Source organism: Protopterus annectens, chromosome 3.part0 (genome assembly GCF_019279795.1).
Source record: "Protopterus annectens isolate FY-2018-M chromosome 3.part0, PAN1.0, whole genome shotgun sequence".
Lineage (NCBI taxonomy): Eukaryota > Metazoa > Chordata > Ceratodontiformes > Protopteridae > Protopterus > Protopterus annectens.
This window is the reverse complement of record NC_056731.1, coordinates 782,610,131-782,624,218: the sequence shown is the minus strand read 5'-3', so window position 1 is coordinate 782,624,218 and position 14,088 is coordinate 782,610,131. Positions and strand designations below refer to the sequence as shown.

Below are 14,088 nucleotides of genomic sequence, written 5' to 3'. Positions count from 1 at the left end.
GTTCAAATAATAAAAAGCTTGCCAGTCACTTCAAATTGAAAGAACACAGGTTTATTTAGATAATATTACATAGGTTGAAGCTATAGAGGTCAACATCAATATTATGATTTTCAGAGAGCTGCTGGCAGACAGAGGACAGGACATAAAGGACAGCACATGTTCAAACGTGAGAACAACAGATATATGCACAACAGAGAATTGTAAATAAACACGTGTGAAGGCTACCAGCCTAGCTAGATAGGATTTTGTAGATAATTCTGTCATTTGTAAATATTAACGTAAGCCACATGTGTGTTCTCTTTGTTAAATGTTGAACTTCAAAAATGTAACCAGATTGCACTCTGCTGGAGGAAAGCTGATAAGTCAAGCATTGTATAATTGTTTGCTCTCAAAACTCGGAGATGAGATGTCTGGATGAAGGAATTTTTGCTATTTTTTTTGAGACCACAGTTAACTGCTAGAATTTGCACGTATAATGTATTTTATTGCTGTAGCTTCCTGACCAGGTGCAAGATCAAAAGGGCTGCTAAATTATGAGTTTCTGTTAGCCTGGGAACCAGAGAAAAAAATGATGTAATCTGAAATGAGACCGTAGTACTGTGCTATCGATTTAAGGACAAAGAGACTCAGGGCATTTTGCACTTGTCTTCAGAACATCCAATATCACCAGCACTGTCTTGCTCTATATGCAAGTTTATTTTTAGAACGGATTGCTCTTAGATATATATAGTTAGGAAATAGGACAATTAGACTAGATGTTTTCCTGTATTGATATCAGAACTTTTCTATTGTATTATTTTAAGCATTTCTCTGTGATCTCTGAACTCTTGACTAGCACTGTGTAGTAAGAAGTATCGTCTTGTGTTTTTATTATTTATTATTAAATATTTTTGAACATTTCAACTGTGGCTGTTTTGTGTAGAGATAATTTAAGCTCTAGACTAGTACATTGCATGTGTATAATGATACTGTACTAAGCCATTCCAATAAGACTTGTTCAGTTACACTTACCATTTGGATAATAATATTGCACAGTAATAATTGGACACCCTTTAGTAAGGGCCTTATTAGTAGCTGATATTAGTGGTTGGTGGCAGTGATTTCTACCTTATAGCCTGGCAGAGAAGGGGGCATTGATGGAGAACCTGTGCCAGCCATCCCCAGGAGCATCTGTGTGTTTGTATATAACTCGTATCTCAAAGTGTGTGCGTGTCAGCTACTTGGGCAGGGACACAAAGCACTGCTTGGACAGAGAGGGTGCTGGAGGATTTAGCTTGAACACTAGGCTGTTCTACACTCTATAGCTATGCCAGTGGGGAGCCTTATTGGGAATCTGGAGAGAAAGGCAGAAACTAGCCCCAGACTGCAATCTTTGTGTGCTCTTAAGGGAAATTGTATGTTACTGCATGTGTATTTGTTATGCTTCCCAATGTAGACACCCCTCACTGGTGTTAGTGGTGATGACTGAAGCTCCTTGATTATTGGGCCAGTGCATGGGCATCAAATATTAATTGTTTGGCAGCGGTGGGATATCCACTCCACATATTAATTGGTTGGCACATACTAATTGACTTGTAGTGGTGTGGATAGTGAATTCCTGTAGCTTGTGTACAGTGATCACTGAATGTGTTTTTGTACTCTAAATCAGCCATGCAGTGAATACTCAGAGTTCAGATCACAATTGCTTTAATTCTAATGTGAGCTTAGTTAGTCAGGGAGAGCAGGCAAGCGTGTCAGCAGAGGAGTATGGAAAGCCGACAAGGAGCCATTTGGCTGAGATGCTCCAGGCTAAAGGACTGGTGCAGGTAAACCTGACTAAGGCAGACATGATTGCAACTTTGGTCACAGCTGCATCAGAAAACAGCAACCAGGAGGACGATCAGACTGGCCATGGAGATGTACAACACTCAGAGAATGGACAGCTCAACCTTTGTGCAGAGGACTTAAAAATCCATCTGGAGCTAAAGAGACTTGGGTTGGAGGCCAGCTGTTTGGAAATAGAAGCTGTGGAAAAGGAGTGGCAGAGGCAGCATGAAAAGGAGATGCTGACTCTTTGCTAGAGTCATGGAGGTAATGGGGAAGGGAGTAACCAAACCCCAGAAGCACAAAAGGTCAGTAAATGTCTTCCGCAGTTTACAGAGGGGGATAATTTTGATAGTTTCATTCATATGTTTGAGAGGGTATGTAAACAAAATGATGTTGACCAAAGGCTCTGGGTACAGTTACTGACCCCCTTACTCCATGGTAAAGCTGTAACTGTGCTGTCCAAATTAACTGATCATGAATGTTTTGATTATACTGCTGTTAAGAATTACTTGTTAGAATTTTTTAAGGTAACACCTGAAACTTATAGGAAAAAGTTTTGTGAGCATAGACGCAAGGCAGATGAAAATGTGTGTCAATATGTTGCTGAACTGAGCACTTATTTTCATAGGTGGGTGAGTGGATGTCAGGTCACCACTTTTGAAGGGCTGTCAGAACCTTTGGTGAGGGAACAAGCCCTTAGCACTTTGCCTGAGGACATGAGGATCTGGTTAGCTGAAAGACAATGCGCTACTTCGGGGGGGGGGGAGGAATACCTATACCTAGCAACCAGGGCATCTTTGGACAGGAAAGGGACCCCAAGTACTGCTCATGGATCTAAAGGAACCCATGGTGGGCAGCCCAGACTGCGCCAACAGAATCTTCCAGTAGCAGAGGAAGCTACTAGTCCAGATACATGTCCAGGACCTAGGGTTAAATGTTTTGAATGCAACCAGTGGGGTCATGTGGCATACAGATGTCCACGGAGGCAAGGTGGGGAACAGAAGGTGAGGGAGCCAGTGTGTGGGAAAGACAAAATGCCAATAGTAGGTTGTCGTGGGACAACAAGGGTACCAAACTACCATAAGAGGTTATATCCTATTGTAGTGAATGGCAAAGAAGCCATTGCTAAGAGAGACAGCCTCTGACATAACCACTGTAAAGCCTGCAATTGTTACAGAGCAGCACCACTTGCCTGGGTAGTCTACTGCAGTCAGAGCTTTAGGATGGACCCCATTCCAAATAACTTTGGCTAAAGTTCACCTTGACTGGGAAGGTGGAAAAGGAAACCAGCAAGTAGGTGTGCTTGAGGATATCCCTGCAAATGTCCTGACAGTGAATGATTTTGATAATGCAGTACCACGTGCTCATGCAGTTACACACAGTCAGGCTTGGAGACAAGCATGCGGGTCTGGTAGCCTGGGGGAGATCCAGTCAGACCGCATACTTGCAGCCAAGAGTGGTGAGGTGGTTACTTCAGGGAGGGAGCTACTCTATAGCAGTGAGAATGGAGGTGAGCTACAGCTGCTTGTGGGTACTAATGTTCCCTTGGACAGAGTGACTGCAAAGGTAGAGGTGAGTAGTAGTACACGGGCTGACAGTGACGCACCACTGTCAGAGGATGCCAGACTTCCTGTGGAAGGGGAGCTGGGAAGGGTTACAAAGAGGGAGTTGAGACAGGCTCAGCTCTCAGACCCTACATTGCAAGGCTTGAGGCAGGTAGTTAGTGAGGCGCTTGATTCTCAAGGAAATGGGGAATCTGTATACTGGGACAAAGGTTACTATATAGAGAGTGGACCCCTGAGGAAGGGCTAGAAGGTGAGAGAGTACAGCAGTTGGCAGTGCATACAGCCTACCATCTGGCACTTCTAGCCACAGCCCATGATATTGCCTTTGCAGGTCATATGGGCATAAAGCATACAAAGAGACGTATTATACAGAACTTCTTTTGGCCTGGAATTTCCAGAGATGCAACAGGGTACTGCAGGACCAGTGAGCAGTGCCAAAAGGTAGGCAATGCAGGAGACAAGGTAAGAGCTCCTTTGATGCCTTGGCCTGTGATTAAGGAGTCATTTCAGAGGGTAGATATGGATATTGTGGGGCCTCTAAGTACCCTGAGTTTCACAGGGAAAAGGTATATACTAGTGGTAGTAGATTATGCTACAAGATACCTTAACGCAGTGGCTTTGTCCTCTATTCAGACAGAAAAGGTGACAAATACTTTGTTACAAATTTTCAGCAGGGTAGGTTTCCCAAAAGAAATACTGAATGACAGAGGTGCCAATTTCATGTCAGACCTGCTGGCTTGTTTGTGGAAGGACTGTGGGGTGAAGCACCTGAAGACTACCCCCTACCATCCCCAGATTAATGGTCTTGATGACAGGTTAAACTCCACACTCAAGTCCATGCTACGGGTATTTGCAGAAAAGTTTAAAAGGGAGTGGGATATTTGCCCCATCTGTTGTTTGCTTATAGACAGGTGCCCCAGGAATCCACAGATTTTTCACCCTTTGAGTTGTTGTATGGGCACAGGGTGAAGGGACCTCTAGATTTAATTTGTTATGAGTGGAAAGGTGAGTGCGAACCTCACAAGGAGTCTATTGTGGCATATGTCCTAAACCTCAGGACATGGCTCAGGGAACTAATGGTTTTTGCCCAGGAGAACCTGGCAGAAGCCCAACAACAGAAAAAGGTATGGTATGACATGAATGCTCATGCTAGAGAGTATGCTGTCGGGCAGCAGGTAATGGTTCTTATTCCTGTCAGACACAACAAGCTGCAAGCAGCTTGGGAGGGACCCTACAAGGTGATAAGAAAGGTAAGTGATGTTAACTACATGGTAGAACTGCTAGGCAGGGGCACAAATTGTACCATGTTAACATGATGAAACCTTACCGTGATAGGGAGGCCCTTGTGCTGAGTATTTGCAGTGGCTTGGAGGTGTCGCCTGAGGGAGATCTGGTAAGTGATGATCTCAGTGATACTTGGACTGACACCTCAGTGGAAGGGGTAGCAATGTCCCAGCAGCTATCTCCAATCCAGGTTCGAGAAATCTGAGCAGTGTTACAGGAGTCTGGGGACATGTTTACTAGGAAACAGGACCCCAAAGGCCTATTAGGCAGGCCCCTTATAGGGTGCCTGAGAAAGTCAAACATCCTCTGAGGGAGGAGGTACAGGAAATATTGGAACAAGGGGTAATTCAAGAGCCCAACAGTCTCTGGGCCTCCATGGTGCTGGTGCCAAAGTAGGATAGCAGCATCAGGTTCTGTGTGGACTACAGGAAATTAAACAGTCACACAGAGTCAGATGCTTACCCCATGCCTAGGGCAGATGAGGTCCTAGAGCAGCTGGATGGGGCTAAGTATCTTACAACCATTAATCTTACCAAGGGTTACTGGCAGGTGCCCTTGACTCCCAGTGCTAAAGAGAAGTCAGCCATTGTGACTCCTTTTGGCTTGTATGAGTTGACAAAGATGCCCTTTGGGATGAAAATTGCCCCAGTGACTTTCCAGAGGCTGGTAGATCACATCCTAGCAGGAGGGTTTGCCCTTGCTTATCTAGATGATATTGCCATCTACAGCCATTCCTGGCAAGAGCACTTTCAATATGTCAGGGAAGTGCTGGGCAGACTACAGAAGGCAGGGTCGAGCATTAAGCCGAGCAAATGTCAGGTGGGTATGGCAGAGGTCTTCTACCTGGGACATAGAGTGGGGAGTGGTAAGATCATGTCAGAACCTGCCAAAGGTGAAGCCATTCAGGCATGGTTTGCACCTGTTACCAAAAAGCAGGTGAGGGCATTCTTAGGGACAGCAGGGTACAAAAGAAAGTTTGTCCCCAGTTATAGTACCACAGCTGCTCCCCTTACAGACCTGACAAAGAAAAACAGGCCAGAAAAGGTATTGTGGACCCCAGCATGTGAGCAGGCATTCCAGAAGCTTAAAGAAGCTCTGTGAGGACCCTCATGTGTTAGCCAGTCCAGATTACAGTAAATAATTTGTTGTGCAGGTGGATGCTTTGAACCATGCAGTGGGGGCTGTACTTAGCCAGATTTCTTCAGATGGAGAAGAGCACCCAGTGGTTTATCTCAGTCATAGGCTCCAACCCAGGGAGGAATTCTATGCAGGTGTAGAAAAGGAATGTCTAGCCATAGTGTAGGCACTGCAGAAACTTCAGCCTTATCTGTATGGAAGAAAATTCACTGTAGTTACAGACCACAATCCCCTAACATGGTTAAATAGAACCAGCCAGCAAAATGCCAAGTTGCTAAGATGGAGCCTAGGGTTGCAAGCATATATGTTAGTGCAGCACCACAGTGGGATTAGCAATGCCAACGCAGATGGGCTCTCAAGACAGGGAATAGGGTAAGGTATACTCCCAAAAGACACAAAACACATTATAGTGGGGAAAATCAAAAATTGAAAATCGTGAATTTGACAAATGTGGATATTTCTGAATATGCTGAGAAAGTACTTTTAAGGGGGAAAAATTTATTCCTACTAGGATTCCTTCTCTAGCTGACATAATTTTGGATGTTAAAAGGTTTTGTCGTAAATCAAATCTGAAGGTGTTTTTTCATGTTAAACAGGAAACCATGATTAACAATGCAAATAATGTAAATGATGTTAAGTTTTCTGATGAAGATGATTTGCTTAATTTAAGTATTCATGACACAGAAATGTTTCAACAGTGCATAGTTTGGTGATGGGGATAAGAAGTTGCCACCTTTTCAAATGGCCAAAGTGGGACATTTTCAGTACAAACATCAGATTTTACAGGCCGACACATACCCACGGTCAGTATAAAGAATAGAACTTAACTTTTTTGCCTAAATAAAAGCTTATTCTTGTAGCATTTTAGCTGCTTATTCTGTTTCTTATAACATTTAGGTATTTTAGATACAGAATAACTGTTTTATGCAACTATTACATAAAATATAGGAAATAATTATGCCCTACAATCTCAGGACATTTGCCATTTTTTATATTTTTTTGTCAGGACACAACTGCCCAAAGAGGGACTGTCCCTCGCAAAGTGGGACAGGTGGTAACCCTAGATAGGGATGTGGGTGATTATGTTGAATCTGATGTTGAACAAGAACCTTTTTTTACTGGGTATGGATATCTTGAAATGCCATAGTTAGTTTCTGATAGCACCTTTATACCCCCTAGATCAAACAGTGCCATAAATGTATTTGAAAACCTGGTATGTAAAAAAGTAGAAAACAGTTTTGGTGAATTCTTATAGAATTTCTGTTCTTATAATCTTAGTAAAGGGGAATGGCAGGCTTTACAGGAGGTACGGTTTCACTTGAACAAGGTTGTTTTCAAAGTGACTGACAAAGGGGGCAATTGGGTATTGATGAGCATAGGTCAGTATGATGAAATGGTGTTGAAAATACTGTCAGAGGAGGGTCATTATGTTAAGTTACAACATAATCCTATTCATTGGTTTTCAGCTGAGTTGAGCGAGATCTTGGAACATGGAGAAAGGCTAGTTTTTTGAAGAATAAGGATGTTAAGAAATTGATTAAGACACCTAGGTATCCTTTTATATATGCCATCCCAAAGATCCATAAAGACCTTTCTAACCCCCCAAGAATACCTACCATTTCGGGAATTGGATCTTTTTTAGAAAATGTGAACATCTTTTTAGATTTTTATCTTAAGAGGCATTTGAATATGATACCTTCCCATATTAAAAATACTTATGAAGTGTGTCATGATCTTTATAATTTTGAATGGAAAGAAATTTACTTTTGGGTAACGGTGGATGTTAATGCCCTGTATACTAATATTGATAGGAGATGGGGGTATGGAAGCCATGGCCAAAAGTCTAGGGGAAGGACCCCATTCATCATTTTTACTTGCCCTTCTTGAGTTTTGTTTAACTCATAATTATTTCAAAAGGAAAATTATTTTTTTCTACAAAAGAAGGGCACGGCGATGGGGGCAGCCTTCGCCCCATCTTATGCTATCATTTACATGAGGGATTTTGAAAGGCAATTCATGATGCTGGTGAATATTTTGTGAACAATATAATTTATTACAAAAGATATATAGATAACTTGTTGTTTATTTGTAAAGGTAGGGAAGAGGAATTTTTGGAATTTATGTGCTCACTTAATAATAACTCGCATGGTTTAAAATTCACTTGGAGTATAGATAGATATAGTATTTCATTTTTAGATGTAGTTCTTTATGTCGATGCTAAGCAGAGGATTCAGCATAGACCATTCAGGAAACCCACAGCTGTTAATTTTTTATATGCCACCAGCATGCACGCCCACCTCCATCTAATTGAGTCGTTGCCATATGGAGAATTTAAAAGGATTTTTAATAATACCTCTGAATTAAGGTATAAAGAGAATTGTTTAAATGAGGAACATGACAGATTACGAGACAGAGGTTATGATAAGAGGGTACGCCAGAAGGAAAGGGCCACAATTCTAGAGGAGATGGGAGGCCAGACTAGGATGTTACGGGAATATTCTAAGAGCGATGTCATGAAGAAGAAAAATGATGGTGACGAAAGGTTGTTCTTCATCACCAGATATTCTGAAATTTCCCCCATTTTGGAAAGGATAGTAAGGCAGGCCTGGGAAATTGTCATGAAGACAATTCTATTGGTTCTTTGTTCCCAAAACATATTGTTTTTCTTATGGGAGATATAGTAATCAAAGAACTGTTGAACCAAAGAAATTTGAACCATGGAGATGGACAGAAAAGTAGGCACCTATCACTGTGGAAATTGTTTAGTGTGTAACCAGGTTAGGAATTTACATGGACGCAAAATTAATAGGAAGCTTTATAGGGCTAATGAATTTTATAATTGTAACAGTTGTGGGGTGATTTATGTGATAGGTTGTGGGTGTCATCCCACATGCTGCTATGTTCGTAGGAATGTTAAAGTCCGGATTTTGGAACACTTAGGTGATGTTAGGAGGCAGAAGTCAGAAAGCCCAGTAGCCACCCATTTCTTGTCCAGACACAAGGGTTCACACAGCAGTATGTTTTTCAGTGTTCTAGCACGACCAAATGGTAACGGGAAATTTTAAAAGAGAATTAAATAGACTTGAGAGCAGAATGATTATTAATTATCATACACCGTTTCCTAATGGAATGAATTTACAGAATAATTTGATTGTTTAAAAATAGGAAATATGCACATATTTAGAATTTAGAGATGTCTGGATGAAGGAATTCTTGCCATTATCTCGGTTCCGAGTTTTGAGATCAAAGAATTATACAATGCTTGACTTATCAGCTTTCCTCCAGCAGAGTGCAATGTGGTTATATTTTTGAAGTTCAACATTTAACAGACAGAACAAGCATGTGGCTTACATTAATATTTACAAATGACAGAATTATCTACAAAATCCTATCTAGCTTGGCTGGCAGCCTTTACATATCTTCACAACATGAATAGCAGAAATGTCTAGAAGTTATAATAACAAGATTATTACACCTCTAGTTATTTTTGGATAATTTACTGGTAAAGATTTTATTAAAGTAGTTAGTTTATTCTATTGTTGTACCCCATTTTAAATTATCTCTAAGCTAAAGAGTTGGTAAAGTTCTTAAACACTATTATAGGAAGACATCAGATAATTAAGAGATGACCTATCATTGCAGCAGAAAAGCTTAAAACTAAAGGGTGAATTTTTGAAATGATCATTCGTATCAGTGACAAACTGGAAGTAGAAAACTACGCAAACTCTGGACAAACACTCATCTCTGTGTGGGTGAGACAGTTGCTATGACTCTTTCTTAGTAACAGCTTTTTTTGATGGTCACTATTAGGATCCAGTAAAAAAATGAACTAGATGGGAAAGAAAAGAAGCAGGACTATTATAGGCTTATGGGTGTTTACTAGGCTAACGACCACAGGGTCGTTTTAAGCCTAGTCATGCATCCCAAATCTCTGGAGAGTTCTTATACCCTTGATAAGTGTAAGCACGGGCCTGGGAGATGAACCATTTACAGGTTACTTGTTTGCATCAGAGAAATAGGTGCCAAACCAGGGATGAATTTCCGGTTTCCCATCCAATTGTCCAAGTTGCACTTGAATTGGATTAGGGAAGAACTCTGCTTCACATGGATAGGGAGCCTGTTCCATAAACACGGTAGTCTATGGGATACATACCTATCTCTCCAGAAGGTCCTATTTATATCACAGGCAAGATTTAAGTCTTTAGAACGGATAATTCTGGTACTATTTGTTTTGTGTATATGCAGGAAGTTCATCAGAGTGGGGTCTGACAATGCCCTGCATGTCAAGCATAGATCTCCCCTCAAAAGCCTGTAGGAGGCAGAATACAGAGATAGGGCTTCGAGGTGGTCTACATAACACATATTACTTATGCCCTGTATTCTTTTAGTGAGGAACCTCTGTGGACTTCCCAGTTGTTGGATAAACCTGGTCAGGCACATACCAAAGGGAGCATTGTACTCAATGATGGATCTGATGAATGCTGAATATAGTGCAACAATGACTTCCTTGGACTTAGATACCATACCTTTGTTTATAAGTTGCACAACATAGAATGATTCCCTCACCACTGTAGACACGTGATGATCAAAGGCTAGATTATTATATGTGTGTGTCCCCAAGTCCCTGGCTACTGGGTCAACCCTGAGAGGTGTGTTGTCAATATGACAGTTACCAGGGATGGATGACTTCTCAAAGGATACTATTATGCATTTCTTGGCATTCAGTTTTAGCCCATGACTGACACCAGTTGTTTGTCTGTATTAGCATCTCCTGAAGAACATTTGTGTCAGTGTGAAACTCAATGACAGCTCCTAATTTGCAATCATCTGCAAATTTAGTCAGCCAAAGAATACTGACATTGGCCTTGACTTCTGAGAAATAAATGCCAAAAAGGAGCAGCCCAAGGACTGATCCCTGATGGACTCTACTTGTGACTGGCCTCTTTGTAAAGGTGGACTCCCCAATTCTAACTTCCTGGGTTATGTCTGTGAGCCAGTTGGCTATCCACTGTGTGAAACACAGGTTTGTACCCAACCTCTTGAGTTTGTCAACGATGCCCGCTGGTCAAATATCAACTTCAGAGAGAGAAACATTAACTTATAGTATTCATGGTGGCTTTCTTGCTTAACATTACTTGACTTACTGACAATTCCAGTGCACAAGGCTGTGAGCTCCAGCAGTATTGAACTGTCTAACTGACTTGCTCTTCAGCAAAACCTAACCCCCTTTATTGAAATTAACTGACTTTCACTAAAGGCAGAGTTAAAATGAACCAGAACCACCTCCTGCCCCCATTCTGAAAACCCAAAACGATTACAGAGGCAGTCAGTCCCTGGATGAGGAAGTACATATTGTCAAAATGGGACATCATAGCAAGATAAGCATGTGCAACTCATAATTATTTTTTGATAAGCTTTATCAATATCAGAATTAGAAGAATGGCAAAAGTGTTGGTTCAGGGGAGTAATTGCAAAGAAGTAAAAATAGAAGCTAAAATAAATATGCACACATACTTGAGTTTATGACAATTTTGCTGAAGTGTGCTTAGTTTGAATTCCGTTGTGCTATATAGTTGTTCAGTAATGTAATTCTTCTGTACGTTACTACACAAAAATTAAGTCCCGCCAACTTAAATATAGCAACTCTGAGAAAGCAGAAAATCAGCGAACAGGAAAAATTCTTTTCTTTCTGGTATTTAATGTTCCTGCACTGTATAACATGCCCATTTACCCTATTTGAATGGCATTTTTTTCAATCATCTTACTTCAAATAAAATGCATTCAACAAGAGTGCACTTTGACTAAGTGGGATCTATATACACACACACACACACACACACACACACACACACATATATATATATATGTATATGTATGCACTGAGATATATTAAGATGTAGAAAGGCACAGACAACCACAAAGCAGTTTCAAAACAAGTTAGTTTAGACTGGAAGCCATTTTAATTGAGAATCAGCATTAGCCAAATCAAAGGAACCATACAGAATGTTCAAATAGCAATTTACAGTTAGTAGTCATTCCCTCTTCCAAAACGTAGATCAGTATCTTTAAATGATTTACATGGCAAAACATCCAGAAAAGGACACACTGTACTTTATAAATATGAAAAAAAAACTGTGTGCAAGCATATATCCCTTCAATGAAAGGATACCATACTTATCAGTTTCATTATGCAAAAATGAACCAAAGTGTAAATACAGGGCTGCATATATACTTACTCAAAAATCTTTTGTTACTATGTAGGGATTTGAAACCATTCCAGTAATTGTCTACTAGATCCAAAAAACATTCCATTGGTGTTTGCTCAAACTGCTCTGTATTTAATGTACCATTAGCCATCAATGGAGAGGCAGATGCTGCTGGTGTCTAAAAGCACAAAATAAAACAAAAAATTGTGTAAAAATAAAAAAGGCCTCTTTTGTCACTGTTGTGAAAGTTCTGATTCTGACTGATGAAATAAAGAAACTACTGCAAATATTAAAAGAAAAATGCAGTAAAGCACTCACCATAACAGCAGATGTTTGAGAAACTTATGCAGCAGAATGACAACTGGGTCTGTTCTCAGCCTGTCTTTTTTTCTTTTCAAGTACAGTTGTCACCCTAGCACAAGGTGATAACCCTCGTATGTTAATGGTGTTAGCCAACATGCAACCATGTACAAAGGTAAGTTACCTCATAACATCATCAGTTCTTGCAGCAAAAATATATTACTAAATCAAAGCGTCAACATTTCAAATAACCTGACGTGTTTCAGGTAGTCAAAAGGAAGAACAGTGTAGGAGATGATGGTGATAGTGCTGTGGGGAGCGAGTCAAGTAGTAATGCAAGAGTTTCTCTCTCTCAAAGATAGTACAAGATGCTCATCATAAATTACACATTCAAATAACACAATTGTTGCAATTCATTCATAAATAAATCCCCTTAAGCAGTTGGTAAACGAGCCTCTTAGAGAACACAACATTCCTGATCCAATTCTTACAAATATAGCTGCCTCTTTTACTATTAATCTGATATCTTATTCTCTAGTAAAATCTGACAACAAACATGTGACTCTTTCCTTTAAATTCCCAAAAGCCATACAGCAAACCCCACATCCAACCTCAACCCTCTCAATGACAAAATATCAAAATTCACTTGTGACTGAACCACCCCCGATCATGATTCAACAGCATTCAACAAGAAATTTTAAATCAAATTAGAAAAATGCATACAGCTAGCAGCCCCTACCAGAACAAAGTATCAATAACAATTCCTATGTTGGCTCACCACCATAAATAAATTCTAAAACAAAAGAAATAAACATCAAAATATACAGCAGATATAAAACCTTCCCCCCAAAGGAAAATATTGAAAGTATTACAAAAAGTCTGAAAAACTCTTACTATTAGATCCACTACAGAAGCCCCTGAACTTAGGCTGACCTCTGAAGCCAAAGACAATTAAAAATCCATCTTTAACCATGTTATAAAACTAAAAATACTTAATGTTACTCTGAACTCCTATTAGGACCTAACAAGCATTTGCAATATCCTTGCCAACAAACTTGGTGTCAGTGTCATCCTCAAGAATTCTATCTAAAGCCCTGTAATACCTAAATCCATAACCTCCAAATTATCTTTAAAGATCATTTAAGAAATTGCTACCCAGGATCAAGAATGCTTTCTCCATGGGACCTGACAATATATCTTGTTGCTTAATTAAGAATGTTAAACATGCCCTTGCAGACATACTCCTTAAACTGTTTAACATAACTTTAGTTACTGGTTTCATTCCAGATGAGAGATGCACTGTAGTAGTAATGCCACTCCATAATGGTGGCCTTACAACTGAACCAGATAATTACAAATGAATCAGTTTAACAAGCCTCATTTCAAAGTCATGGAACATATTGCAACTGACCGCAATATCAGGAATATTACTACTTTTGACCCACAGCAGTTTGCTGTTCTGAAGGATACATCATGTTGACTGAATCTAGTAAACTTCTTTGAAAGGGTTACGGAGGCTACAGATGGTGGACATGATTTATAAACTACATATCTTTACCTTGCCAAGGCCAGAGGTGCCATTCCCCATGCTGGCATCATACATAAACCAAATGGTTTAAAAATAAACACATATACGGTAAGATGGATAGCAAACTGGTTGAAAGACAGAACCCACATAATGTGAGTTGCAGGCACCTCATCAGAAAGTGACCACCAGTGTCCCCCAGAGCTCAGTGCTGGGACTTCTTTTTTGCCTTTACTTCTTAGATGGCCAATCAGAGACAAGACCT

General features: G+C 40.3%; 1 protein-coding gene across 1 annotated transcript in view; it reads right to left on the bottom strand.

The window, feature by feature from the left end:
- Positions 1-14,088, bottom strand: part of CEP72 (centrosomal protein 72) — a 1,336,989-nt gene that overhangs the window by 433,671 nt on the left and 889,230 nt on the right. Inside the window, exon 10 of the mRNA XM_044065699.1 lies at positions 12,029-12,176. Coding sequence (XP_043921634.1) covers positions 12,029-12,176 — 148 coding nt within the window. The remainder of the gene's footprint in view (positions 1-12,028; positions 12,177-14,088) is intronic.